We start from the raw sequence: 14,398 nt of genomic DNA, 5'->3' as shown, positions 1-14,398 counted from the left end.
TTTTCTGACATTCAGGGTGATTGTGGGCTGGCCCACAATGTGTATGTAAGATTATAAAAGAATGTATTATAATGCATAAATCGTTATTTTTTAGAAATAGAAATGCTCTGTTTTGTTAAAGAAGTTTCACGTCAGGAGATGGCCTAAGAACAAAATAGACCTAAAAGTTGTGAAGATTGCAGTTCAGATTTCCAAGGTCCACGTGAAGATTGACATGCGCCTTCTAAAGAGTCAGATGAGAACCCCGGGCTACTGTGGGAGGAGCCCAAGGAACACGCCTCCAATTGCAGTCCCCGTCCACCAGGGCGTCTAGCTTCCTAACACAAACACCTTTCAGATCTGAAACGCAGACTTCCTTTTATCATTTCACTGTGACTTCCACATTTCTTCATATTAAAAATCAAGAACATTGTTTAGGCGACACTCTAGACATGAACTCTCCTCCAGGCTTAGTGACTGTGTTCCTCTTAGTGCTTGGTGAGTATCATGCCTCTTAAAATATGGGTTCTTTCTTCTGTTAGGTCAGCAAAATTGTTAACTATAATTTTATTGAAGAACTTTACGCCCAAGGTGAAACAAATCTCTTTTATTTTTCACCAGGACGAACCCGTGGAGCCTCAGTGTCCCAGATGGGAGGCCAAGTGACCCGTTCAGAAGGGGCATCCCTGAATGTGAGCTGTACTTATTCAGCCTCAGGGTACCCCATTCTTTTCTGGTATGTTCAATATCCCGGAGAAGGTCCTCAGCTCCTCCTGAAAGCCCAAAGGGCCAATGAGAAGGGAAGAAAGAACGGTTTTGAAGCCACATACCACCAAGAAGCAAATTCCTTCCACTTGGAGAAAGCCTCAGTGCAAGAGTCAGATTCGGCCATGTACTACTGTGCTCTGAGTGACACAGTGACAGAAACTGCAGGGGGAGCTGAGCACAAACTCTGAGCAGAACAAGGGGCCTGGCAGCTGAGGGTCTCTGACTGTTTGACCCACTGTGGTGGATTTTATTATTTAAGATCAAATACACAATACCTTTCATACAAATTTCCAATCTTTTTAGCACATGCATAGATTTGTTAGGAAACTTAGACCTCCAAACACACTATACCTACAGGGTATCAAAGACAAAGGAACACCTTTATTTAGGAGATAAAGTAGTAACACGGATAGTAAAAAAGATAACTTGTTAAAATGTTGAAAATATTTTATCTGTATAGATACAACTCCGAATTTCTTCTTGTGATATATTTCATGCATTAAGATATTAAAATTGACCCGCCTCATAAATAAATGTGAAGTTTATAAACAATAAAAGCCTCCCTTGATTCAACTTTCCACTATTTACGTGTGCTCAGAATAATTATACACCATTTTGATGATGAGGGTTTTCTGCTTTCTCTTAATGTGGTTTTGAAGGTTTAGAAATGTGATTTGATAAATAGTTCATGACGGAATCCAAATTATAAAAGAATGAAGGTTGAGGGACCACTGATAAAAAGGTAAGAGCTGTTATTAACACTTGACTTCTTTATTCTTTGTTATATCAAGATACGGAATTTTCTTAAATTTAGTTTCATCTGTTTTCTGTAACTCTTAATTTCTTCTTGGTTTTTAAGCTCTGCCACATTTCTTCCTCCCCGCCTCCCCCGTTGCTTTTCTATCAATTTATAGTTGTAAACCTCTGTCTTTTCTCTTTTTTCTTAATTCTCATCTATGTAGGAGTTAACTTAGCTCATTCACTGGATGTTCTCTTGGACTGCTTGTTCACTGTCTTTTTAGCAGAAGTGACCTTCCTTTGGGGTATCTATGTGATGGATGTGGTGGGTTTAGCAGATGAAGAAGGGGAGAAGAAAGAATCTCATCCTATGTTCGCAGCTTTTGGTTGTTTTCTTTAAGGGTTGTCTCTTAAACAATATGTAACAAGATTTTCTATTTCAATTCAATCTGATAACCTCTTTTTATATATGTTTTGATTCCTGGTAAATTGGGCCTCATTTCTAATAATTTGGTTTTGCTTCAACTGCTCTTATTTTTTTGTTTTTCCTTCTTTTCCTTTCCTTTTCTTCTCTCTCTGTCTTCTGTTGCACTGATAACATTTTATTCTTCACTTTACATTAGAAAATGTAGAATGTCTTTCTGTTCTTAGACAAGTATCCATAAATTACATATATATCATTCTATACCATTTCCCCTCTTGTGTATACCACTCTTTTTCCTTGGGGTAGTTTCTCTCTTGCTGATTTACTATCTTTTCATATGGCCTCAGTGACCAATGAAGCAAACCGCGCACGAGCTACATATCAGGGCAGTAATTTCAGAGAGTGGTTATCAAATGAGCTGATAAATTACAGTTCGATGCACATTAAGAAGAAAAATAAAATAGAAAGCCATTTAACATGATAATCAGAACACGAATTCACTTCCTTTTACCTCAGAGCTTTTGCTCCTGATTTTCCCTCTTCCCAGAGCGAATTATTAACCTCACAGCTTATACCTTCATGTCTTCTTAGTCTCTGCTCCTAAGAAAACGTTGTGCACATAAGAATAAAGACAATTGCTCAGAAAGGTTTATTGTAGTGTTGTATTTCATAGATAAAAGAAAAACATTTTAACTTTTTGTCAACATGAGAAGGGCTATATAAATGCTAACATATCCATAAAGTGTGATATAGTGCTACAGAAGGAACTATAGGTATAAACACAATAAGATCTGCAAGATTTATTATTGAGTTCATAAAACAAGTTACAGAAAGGTATGCACGATATGTATGTTTGTAGAATAATAAAGTATAAATACAATACTATATATTCTCTGTTGATTCATGTCTACAGTAGAACATCTGGAAGCACCACCTCCAAATGGATCAAGATGAAGAAAGGAATTTGGGTAATATGTGATAGAAGAGTGAGAATTAGGAGTGATGCAAAGGGTGTTTTAGTCTATATGTGATGTTTTAGTACTTTTAATAATTCATATGTTCATGAATTTCTCTCATTGTTACATAGGTATTCTGACCATCTGCATTTTCCTTCATCAGGTAACTTGGCAGTGAATGAGGCTGGGGTAGATTGACAACCGAGTTAGATTGTCTCAAGTATCTTTCTTTCTGGATGGTTTTGGTCCACTAGGGGGCACTGTAGGCTCTACAAGAAATGACTTTTCTAATGTTCCCAGAGGATTGAACAGTTAAGACAGAAGACCTACCAGCATGTGAGTCAATAAATTACAGGCAGCAAAGATGAGAAGTGTTGGTGTAAAGTTTGTCTCAATTTTTCAGGTCTGTCACTCTATGTAAACTTCAGAGAGCTGGAATTCATACTCTATAAATCTACTGTGAGTGTGATTCTCTGAGCAGAGGTACAGGGAAGAGGATATTAGTGGTCATTGTGTGAATGAAAGCTCAACAGAAAACGACTCCATAACCTATTTTCAATTTTGTAAGTTTTCAATTTTTTAATTGTTATGACTAAAATTTCCCCAACTCACTGACTTAGAAATTATTCTAATACACCAGATATTCTACCTTTTCATATATTTCCTTGAAAGTAGAAGGAACAAGAATAAAGAAAAGACGATAAAGGAAAAAATAAGGAACAAATATAGAAGGAAAGGGAGAGGATAATATTCAGACCAGAAAAGTGTGTTCACATCAGAATCAGCAATGTCGGTCAGTAGGGTACCCAAGAGTTGGACAACAGGAGAGAGGAGGAAATTAGGTCACAGTGGACATTACATACATATCTAATTTTTCACCAACCACATTTTGTTGGAATCATTTTCTATGAAGATGGCGGCCGTATGTCTTGGTTTCTAGAACTGTCCTAATTTCAAGAAAATATATTTACTTCTGAAATACACAATACATGCTGTCAGATAGTTTTCCATTATTGGAATTTTTATATAACAAAATTCTCAAATTCTCTGTCAAGCCATACAATTTGGGAAATGAGGTCACTCTTCCTAGGATTCTTAAAGGTTCTGCATTGCCCTTGAGACATGAATTCTTCCAGAAGCATCAACCACTCTTCATACACTATCCCACAAACTTGTCGTAAAGTGTTCTAAGAAGAAAAAAAAAATCAGTTATACCTACATACACTGGAAATATTGCCCCTTACACTCCTGCATTGTTTGCACCCACAATTTAGAAGAGACGACTGTGTTGTCTGACTAGGCCACTGTGGGTGGAGTTTCCTGTTAAGTGAATGACAGGGCTCAGATGTGACTGGTGCTCATTGAGTCTGGTGGAACCTAACAACTGAAAGACATCATTTGTCTGTTCCAGGACTCTACTCTCTCCAGAGCAGGGGCAAAGGCACCACAGCAACTGGGCAAGGAGTCATGGAGAGACACCGGGGAGCTCTGCTGGGGCTTCTGTGGGTCCAGATTTGCTGTGAGTTGGCTCTGTCCCAGATGGGGGCCTGGGGAGTGTTTAACAGGTGATGGTGGGAGGGAGGGAAGGGAGAGCTACACAGAGCTCCTAGACAGTCCTGCTTGGGTGTTCCTTGGGATATTTCACAGGTTTATAACTACATTGTCAGTCTCCAGTGACATCATTTGTGTCTGTTTTCCTCTTTCCAAGCAGGGGTGAGAGGGCTGGAGGTGGAGCAGAGTCCTCCATCCCTGAGTCTCCAGAAGGGGACCAACTCTACTCTGAGGTGCAAGTTTTCTGCCTCTGTGAACTACGTGCAGTGGTTCCGACAGGATCCTGGGGGCGACCTCACCAGTCTATTTTTCCTGACTTCAGGAATGAAGACAAATGGAAGGTTAAGCTCCACAATGAATTTTAAGGAACGGAACAGTACCCTACACATCATGGCCTCCCAACTGGAGGACTCAGCCACCTACCTCTGTGCAGTGGAGGCACAGTGCTCCCAGGCGATCTGCATGCAGCCTGTACCCAAACTGCAGCTGGGCCTGTAGCCCCACCCCTCTCACGGGGCTCACGTGTTGCCCCTACACTCACCTTTGCACATCTTTGGGTTTTCAAATTTATGTTCCAGCACTGTTTTCTTTCCTAAAATTAGAATCTTCAGGACTGTCATATCACTTGGTTTTTTGCCCTTTTTCTACTCCGAAATTCATTGACAGGTAAAAAGCTCTAATATGAAACCATTAAGACAATTGATAAAGTGCCAATATCCAGTGCCTTGTTGAAAAAAAATCCTCTTGCAAGTAGCCCATAAATTCCATGTGAATTACTGTGCTGAAACAGGCTTGGAAATCGCCTAATTTGAACGATTTCTATTGAAAAATTTGTACAGTGTGTTTACACATATCACTATCAAAAATATCCATTAAGATCTTTTCTTTATATTAAATTTATTGGGAAAACTTTGGTCCATAACATCCTATAAAGTCCTGATGTACAATTCTACAATACATCATCTGTATATTGCATTGTGTGCTCACCACCCACAATCTAGTCTTCTTCTGTCACCATATATTTGACCCTCTTAATCCTGCCACACCTCTCTTCCCCCTGGTAACCACCATACTGTTGTCTTTGTCTACAAATTTTTTATTTTTTATTTTTTGTTTATCTGTTGCTGTTTTATACACTACATATGAGTGAAATAATATGGTTTTTGTCCTTTCCACCTGACTTATTTTACTTAACATAATAATGTCAAGATCCATCCATGTTGTTGCACATGGAAATATCTTATCATTTTTTATGGCCAGGTAGTATTCCATTGTATGTATATACTACTCTCAAAAGGAGTTTTGCACAATTGTTTGTTGAAGGATGTTTCCATGTCTTGGCTATTGTGAGTAATGTTAAAATAAACATAGGGGTACATACATCTTGCCAAGTAGTGTTTTCAAAATTTTCAAGTAGATACCCAGAAGATGGATGGCTGGGTCATATGGTGTTCTATCCTTAATTTTTCGCAGTATCTCCATACAGTTTTCCACTGAGGCCACACCAATTTACATTCTCACCAACAGTGAACGAGGGTTCATTTAGGTCATTTCTAAATAGTACCTTGTATTGAAGAGCTCAGAGAAATTTTCATTCTGTTCCATTAAAATCCATTGCTTTTTCTTATACTTTGAGTGAATCTATTATTCATGATTTTGTAACATTATTTACTGTTTGGGAAAGAAAGTAGAAGGCTTCCAGGACTACCCTAACAAAACCACTTCAGTACCTAGCTGCAGTACCTAGCAGAAACTTTTTTACAGAGTTGATTATCAGATGTTTGTTAAAGAAAAAAGGAAAGGGGAGTTCTGTGATTTATTTGTAATTTTTATTGAAGTTTTGTGATACAGTTAAATTTATAAATTGATTTGTGAACAACAAACCTTCTTAATGTGTATTTGATTATTGTTTTAGAATGTAGTATTTCTTTTCATTTATGTTTTCTTTCTAGATAAAGTTTCATTGTTTTAAGATAATTAAATTCATTTCTAGACTTGTAATTTTTTGTTACTATTATGATTGAACTCTTTCAATTTTTAATGTAAGATATGAAAAAATTATTAATGTAGAAGTTGGTAAGAGTGTCCAAATGATCTGTTATGGACATGATCACTTCTTGAATGACAGAAGTAAAATCATGAGATCTTTTCTTTTTAATTGTATTTTATTATTAGTTTCAAGTATACAATACATTGAAACTAGACATTTATATAGTTTATAAAATGATCCTTCCAATTGCTCTTTCTCTCCTCTGGCTGTCCACCGGCCATTACATTAATACTGACTGCATTCCCTATGCTGTGCTCCTCATCCCCATGACTACCTACCATCTGCTAATTTGTACTTCTTTAATCCTTCATCCTTTTCTCCCAGCCCCCCAAACTTCCTCTGCTCTGTCACCAGATTGTCCACTATATTTGTTAGTCTGTTTTTGATTAGCTTTTTTTTTGTTCCTTAGATTCTGCATATAAGTGAAATCATATGGTATTTATCTTTCTCTGTCTGTCTTATTTCACTCAGCATAATAACCTCTAGGTCTATCCATGTCATTGCAAATGGTAGGATTTCATTTTTTTTTTTTTAGGGCTGAGTAATATTCCACTGTATATATGAACCATAACTTCTTTATCCAATCATCTGTTGATGGGCATTTAGGTTGTCCATATCTTGGCTATTGTAAATAGTACTGTCATGAACATAGGGGTGCATAGATCTTTATAAATTATTGTTTTGGTTTTCTTTGGATACATACTCAGAAGTGCAATTGCTGGGTCAAAAGGCATATCCATTTTTAATTTTTTGAGGAACCTGTAGACCGTTTTCCATAGTGCCTGTACCAATTTGCAATCCCACCAACAGAGGATGAGGGTTCCCTTTTCTTCATATCCTCGCCAACACTTGTTCTTTAATTTATTGATGATAGCCAATCTGACAGGTGTGATTGTGGTTTTAATTTGCATTTTAACCATGAGCTTCTTTTAATTGAAAAGTTTTTAACAAGGTCTGCCCTTAGGGGAAACTAGTTGACACAATCTAACCTGCTGGGATATTATTAGAGCCTAATTGACCTTAGGAAGGGAAATACCCAACTCCAGGCCCTCTGCCATCCTGTTCCTCCTAAGAGAGAAGAAGAAAAAACCCAAAGAAACACTTGTGAAGTTCACAGTCTAGAGGCCTCAGTTTGATAAAAGACTGGGACCTAATTATAGGACCATAGAACCCTTTCCCTCCCCCTACACCTCACCATCATGATACTAAAAGTCTATTTATAGCAGTTCCCTTTACCATCATATCACCTCTGGCTATCAGGAAAAAATTATAAGGCATATCAACATTTGAAGAGAACAAGCATCAACCAGACATGGCAGGGATGTTGGAATTATCAGACTGGAAATTTAACACAAGTAACTTACTAAACAATGTGACTTTGGATTAAATTACTTAAATTTAAAACACCTACACTTCATCATCTATAATAACATATACATCATCACATAGTTGTAAGGATTAAATTAAATTAATTGAATTAAATGATCGAATGGCCTAGGTAGAAAATAATTTTTCAGCTAATGATGGTTATTCTTGAACATAGGTGGGATAAGGCAGTAAAGATAATTAATGAAAAAAATAACAAGAAAATTTCTAGTACAGATTAAGACTTAACTCTCCACTCTCCTAGTGACTATGTTATTTTGTTGTAGTTATGGCTGGGAGTGTCCCTTTATTCCACATTGGCCTTATCCCATCCAATTATTTGAATGGATTCTCATGTCTTTCTTGTTTGGTTTCTTTATCTCATAAATATTATGCACAGAAAAATGACAGTTTCTCGATTCTGGTATCATTTAATGTCAATTGTAAAGATGATTCCATGCAAGCTTTCTGGAGCAGGGCACAGATGTAAGATCATCATAATGTGCTACGGCGTCAATAATTAATTCACATATATGAGCTCATTTAGCAGGTATCTGCACTGAAAGGAGAGAAAAGAAACTCGGTTTGTTTTCCTTAGGGGAAGAGATGCTTTTAGTTATTCAATTTATAACATGTATGTGGTAGATGCTCCAGAATATTATAGTGGAAAAAAAATAAAGCGTACAATCTAGGGGATAAGCAATAGGTGTAGCTCTCCAGCTAATATGCACATGGGCTGCACATGGTCCTGACATGGTCATTTTTCCATGTCACCTCTTCCGAGATCAGCAGTAGCTATGTGAGTGCACAGAGGAATGGACCTAATTCTGGTTGGCTGAGGAAGGAGCCTCTCAGCTTCCTGTGACAACAGATACTTGAAGATGCACTCAGATAAAAAATCGATTGGCTTGGTAGTATCTGAGGGCTCTCAGACTCCAGGGTCCTTATGAGATCGATGAATAGAAAAATGGAGAAGTCCTTGGGAATTTCGGTCGTGATTTTCTTTTGGCAACTATGCTGTGAGTTGGTGGGCTTTAGAGATATGAATGAAAAACAGCAGATTGTCTCCAGAAGTCTGAAAGTGATAGCGGGGTGGTTAAAGCTACCATGCTCACCTAGGGAGGATTGTGAAAAATGTATTCTTTCAAAGAATGATCAGCCACTAATAAATCTTTGTCTGTGTTTCTCTGTTTAAACAGGGGTGAGCAGTGCATATGTGCTGGAGCAGAATCCTTCATTCCTCAGTATCCAGGAGAGAGAACATGCCATTATTAATTGTACTTATCAGAAGAAAACATTTTACAACTTCCATTGGTTCAGACAGGATCCTGGGAAAGGACTTGTATCTTTGACTTTAACTCAATCAAGCCAGAAAGAGCAGGCAGACAAAGCTTTTAAAGAGCAGCTTGGAAAAGAGAAGTGGTATAGTGTTTTGCATATCCCAGCCTCTCATATTGGAGATTCAGCCACCTACTTTTGTGCTTTGCGGCACAGTGCTCTCTAAGCACGTGCAGTCTGTACCACAACCCTGAAGTTGGTCTAGCCTTGTGGGTAGGAGTGAAGCTGTTTTCTTTATAGAGGGAATTTTCTTTATAATCTCTGCCTCCAAACAAAAGTTAAGAATGATACACTGTTTCCTTATGTGATGAATCTGAATTTATGTCGAATTAAATTTCCTTTTGTTACTATTGAGTTTTTTTTCCTCAATGCAGACTGTACTGATCCTGGGCCTGTTTGCCCACAGATTCCTTTCCACTGCTGTACCCTTCACTGTAAGAGGGCAGATCTTTTCGTGGCTTAGGCTCCCCGGTCCATGAGGCAAGTTTTACCTTCATCAGCAGCCTTTTATTCATTTGTTCATAATATTTATAATATTTTCTATATCTGTTTTCTATATATTTCTATATATTTCTATCTGTTTTCTATAATATTTTCTATATCTATTTTCTATACCACTTATACCATTATTTACTACTTTAATATCAAATTACATTTTATATTAAATAGACTTAAAATAACTGTAAAAAGTTATCTTCATACCCAATATTTATTAGCATACTTGTTTTAATTGATACTATCTGTGAAACCATATATTGGATGTGCTGTTATATTTTTTCTACTACAAATTAAAATAATTGTATACGTAACAATTATAAAATTCATCTACGGGCTGACTAAAGTAATCTCTTGTATGAATCACACATTAGGAAATACTGATTCAGCCCATGCCCATCATTTAATTGATGAAAAAATTAGGATCCACAGGCATTGCATGACTTATTCAAAACATGACACAGGAAAATGGAAGCTAGCAGTAGAACCTAAACATTCTGACTCCTTGACAATTGCTTTTCCCATTAAAGATGCAAAGTAGGATCCAGAGTTTGAAGAAAGGAATGGTGTATTGTAAATTTAAATTAAATTGAAAAATTTATTACTTAATTATACATGTTAATTTTAGATAAATTAGAAGATATATAAACACCCAGAAAAATAATAGAGCACTCCCATAATTTCATGACCTACCAATAATGACTATTACCAGTTTTCAAATTTTTTGGTGTACATATATAGCTACATTTTTCTATGAAAGGTCTTACAATGTACTCAGTATTTATGAGCATACTGTTTTTTCTCAACATTACATTGTAGGTATTTCAATGCCAGGAAACATATTGAGGGCATGATTTTAAACTGCTGCCTAATTTCTATTATATAGATGTGGGTTTTTTTAAAGAATTAATCACTTTTTGGTAGTATTTTCAATTTTTTAGTATTATGAATGATATTTCTATTTCCTTGTATACTAGGAGTATACGAGGCTGCTGATTTTCCAGCCCTTTACCGATTGTGGATATTATTATTTTAAAGTTGTTTCCATTTTACTAAGTGAAATTATCAGTGTCTTTTCTTTTAACCTGTGAAGTTATATATTTTGTCATTCAAATAATTAAAATAAAATAAGATTAGAAAACATAAGAGTACATGACACAGAATAAAAATAAAATTTCATAAAATATATTAAATAAAGTTTGAAAAATATAGTTCTGGTCCAAGTTACCTACTAACATCTCTTTTTTCCCAAGTCAATGTAGTTAGTCCTTACATCTTTGCTACTCAAGATGTAGACCAGCAATATTAGAATTTGTGCATAATCTCAGGTTCTACTCCAGACTAACTGAATTTGAACCTAGATTTTAACAAGATCCCCAGGAGATTCTATCACTTAAAAGTTTGAGAAGCACCAATCTAACTGGCAGCCAAAGCAATTTTTAAAAGTGTAAATCAAAAGCTGCCTCTACTTGCCTAAAATGCTTCAAAGGTTTTCCATTGCTCCTAGAATAAAATACCTACTCCAGGCTGTGATATATAAGATTTTGCATTATTTGAATCTCGCCTGACCCTTTGATCTCAGCTCTTAATTCTCCTGGCTCTCTCTCCAACAACAGAACTGATCTCCTTTCTATTTTCTGAACTTGCCATGTCCCTTCCCACATTTGGTCTTACTCTTTCATCCATCTGAAAATTTCTTCCCCCAAATCTTAGTGAGCCTGGCTCATTTTCATCCTTCAGGTCTCAGCTCAAACACTACCGTAGAGAAAGCTTTCTGACCTCTGCTGAGCTTCTTGATGAATGTAGCCATCCACAGACCTCCTCTTAACTCCCTATCACAACCTTGGTTATTTCCCTTATTGTGGTAATTACAACATGCAGTTATATTGTCTAATATAATTTATTATTAAATTTATTAAATGTTAAATATATTAATATAATATATTGACAAATGTGTCAATGTGTTCATTGCTTCCACCTGCAATTAGAATATAAGCTCAATGAGGTCAGAGTTACTGTTTCATGGCTTTATCCTTAATACCTCGAATAGCGACTGGCCCATAGCAGTTAGCCGAGAAGTATCTACTAAATGGATGTTGCTTGGCCTTTTTTTCTTTCTCTCCCTTTTCCTTTCCCCTTATTCCCACCCTAGCAACTCTCGACTTTGTGTATGTTCTTCTTGCTTGGTTATGTGGTACAATTCAGTTCTCTCTAGCCCTTTCCTCCAGGCTCAGATACAAGCCTTCCTTTGCTCAGTGGGCAAATTTGATCCACTCAGGGTCTCAGCCTGTCCTCACTCAGCTGACCTCACTTTACCAGGAGTAATCTGAATGAACTGGATAGTAACCTCATGGTGAAATATCTAAAAGAAAAAAAAAACATATCCAAAAGATTTTGGAATGTACAAAAGTAACTTCAAGTCAAACAATTAAGAGCACACGAAGTTTTATTTCAAATTACTGCAAAAGAAAAGCCTCTCAGGAAACATATTCAAATAATTATTCCTGGTAGAGATATTTTATAGGAGACTAGATTTTTTTTAAAGTTAGATTAAACACTGTTAGTATGGTCAAAGGACTGGTTCGTAATTATTCTACTTTTGACTATCTGTCCACTGGCTATTAGGTTCCTCACACAATTAATAGTCATTTGAGTGTGTAACACTAATTTCCCAGAAGGAGTCTTTATTTCCTTAAAGTATATCAGAAAATGGCTCAAGCATTTGATTAGAAATGATAGTTAAATCTCATATGGGGCTAGACATTACATTCTTCAAAAAGAACTATTCTAGACCAGTTTTGGAAAACTTATATTTCTCAAAAGTAATTCAAGTCTTTACTACAATATCTATAAAGGTGACAGGGATGGGATTTGTCAGATCTTGGATCTTACCTTCCTTAAAAGTTGATAAGCTTGTTTCCTTGATGCTGTCGGTAAAGACACAATACTTCTGGGTCAGAGATGAAGGACTTTATTACTTATGGCATAGCAAGGATCATGAACATCAGCATGTTTTCTTCTGTCGCCTTTGCCCTTAAGTCTCACAGAATGATGTAATGGGTGCAGGTGGATGCTATACAAGCAGTGGGTTGTGTCATAGCTGAGGAAAACTGAGCTTGGGGAATTCACTGCCTTTTTTTTTCTTTTCTTTTCTTTTTTTTTAAGCAAGCAATAAGTAAACTTGCTCTTTGTCTCAGAGAAAACATTACCTCATCCCTCGAGTTTGTTTGTTGCAAGCACAACCCTGAGAAATGTTTTAGGTTGAGTGGTCATGGCCTCACGTTAGTGGCATAGCCAGCAAGTCATGTAAGAGTACATTAGACTCACAATGGACTTTATTTAAACACTATGCCCTCCATGGTCCTATATTGTGTTCATTTCTAGAAATTTTTCTCATGAGTATGACACTTCATCAACAATTCTGATTAATCTGACTGGCAGAGGCTAGATCCATTCTGTTTGTCTTCAACAACATTTAATTAAAGCTACTATTAGCAAAACTTTAAGTGTCAAGATGAGATCAGTGTGCAGCATTAACCTCAATCGCGCCTCCTAGGATTCCAGATTCAGTCAACTGTGAATAAGTCCCAGGATATAGACAGCTAGCATATAGTATAACATTCATTATGATCCGTGCAAGGTAATTGGACATACCGATTTTTGGTATAATTGCCAAAAAGGGACCAAAAGCCAATACCATTTCCAATGAAGAGATGTTCTTCCTCCCCAGACATACATATATAACCTAAATCGGCAAAGGTTAATCAAATTTGGGTTTTATTGTTAAACTTGATTAGAATCAGCATTACAACATGTTGGTTAAGCTATATGAGCAGTGTTACTGAGTATTTATATCTCTATAGTCATTCATGAGGCATAACTCAAGACTGCTCAGACATCAGAAGCATATACATTTGTACCAGTTTGATTGAAACAAGGTTATGCTGATTTATGTTTTTGTTTATATATAGAAACGGGAATCCATGTTGGGAAGCTTCTACTGATGATGTCAGGCACAGCAGAATAGTTCAGGATAGGCCATATTCATTTGAGTTTTTCGTTTTCATAGAATGTAGAAGAGGAAGACAAACCACAGCAAGTCTTGGGCCCATGGGTAGAAACGTGAATTTTTTTCCCTCTAACTAAGGGAAGGTAGGGTTGGGAGACCTGCGAAAAAGTAATTTAAATTCTGGAGAGTAAGCATCTATTACCCGATCAATCAGTTTTGACTGACCATTGTCTTTTTGCACAAAAACGAGGAACCAACAGAAGACAGTGGAGCAGAGTCCTGGATTTCTGAGTGTTCCAGAGGGAGCCATTGCCTCTCTCAACTACACGTATAGTGACTGTGTTCTCCGGTACTTCATGTGGTACAGGCAGTATTCTGGGAAAGGCCCTGAGTTGCTGATGTCCATATACTCCAATGGCGACAAACAACACAGCTCAATATAGTCAGCCAATATGTTTCTCTGTTGTTGGGTGGATGAAAGGACCAGAGTCAGAGCTAGTTGAAACAAAAACGCTGGATAGTTGCAAAGACTGAAAATCAAAGAGGGCCCGTGTTACCACCTTTGGCTAAGCTGAGCAAAATTCAAAATTCCTGGTTTAAACCTGTGGGACAGTGTGTTGATTCCTATGTGCTTGAGATGGTAGACAGCATTAGTCACAGTCATGGAATGAGCCATACCCACAACAGGGCCTGGGAGTACAGAAAGACTTCAGATTTCCTGAGAA

General features: G+C 36.9%; 2 gene segments (V, D, J or C); both read left to right on the top strand.

Annotated features, from left to right (window-relative positions):
- Positions 1 to 333: 333 nt before the first annotated feature.
- Positions 334 to 1,259, top strand: LOC120613924 (T cell receptor alpha variable 9-2-like). The segment is given in 2 exon segments: positions 334 to 477; positions 601 to 1,259. Coding segments are annotated over 2 exon segments (381 nt in total).
- A 2,922-nt stretch (positions 1,260 to 4,181) lies between these two features.
- Positions 4,182 to 4,914, top strand: LOC120613931 (T cell receptor alpha variable 22-like). The segment is given in 2 exon segments: positions 4,182 to 4,384; positions 4,577 to 4,914. Coding segments are annotated over 2 exon segments (390 nt in total).
- The last annotated feature ends 9,484 nt before the right edge of the window (positions 4,915 to 14,398 follow it).

This window comes from Pteropus medius, unplaced genomic scaffold (assembly GCF_902729225.1).
Source record: "Pteropus medius unplaced genomic scaffold, Ma_sr-lr_union100, whole genome shotgun sequence".
Taxonomy (NCBI): domain Eukaryota; kingdom Metazoa; phylum Chordata; class Mammalia; order Chiroptera; family Pteropodidae; genus Pteropus; species Pteropus medius.
Note: the sequence above shows the minus strand (reverse complement) of the source record. Positions and strands in the feature narration are given on the sequence as shown.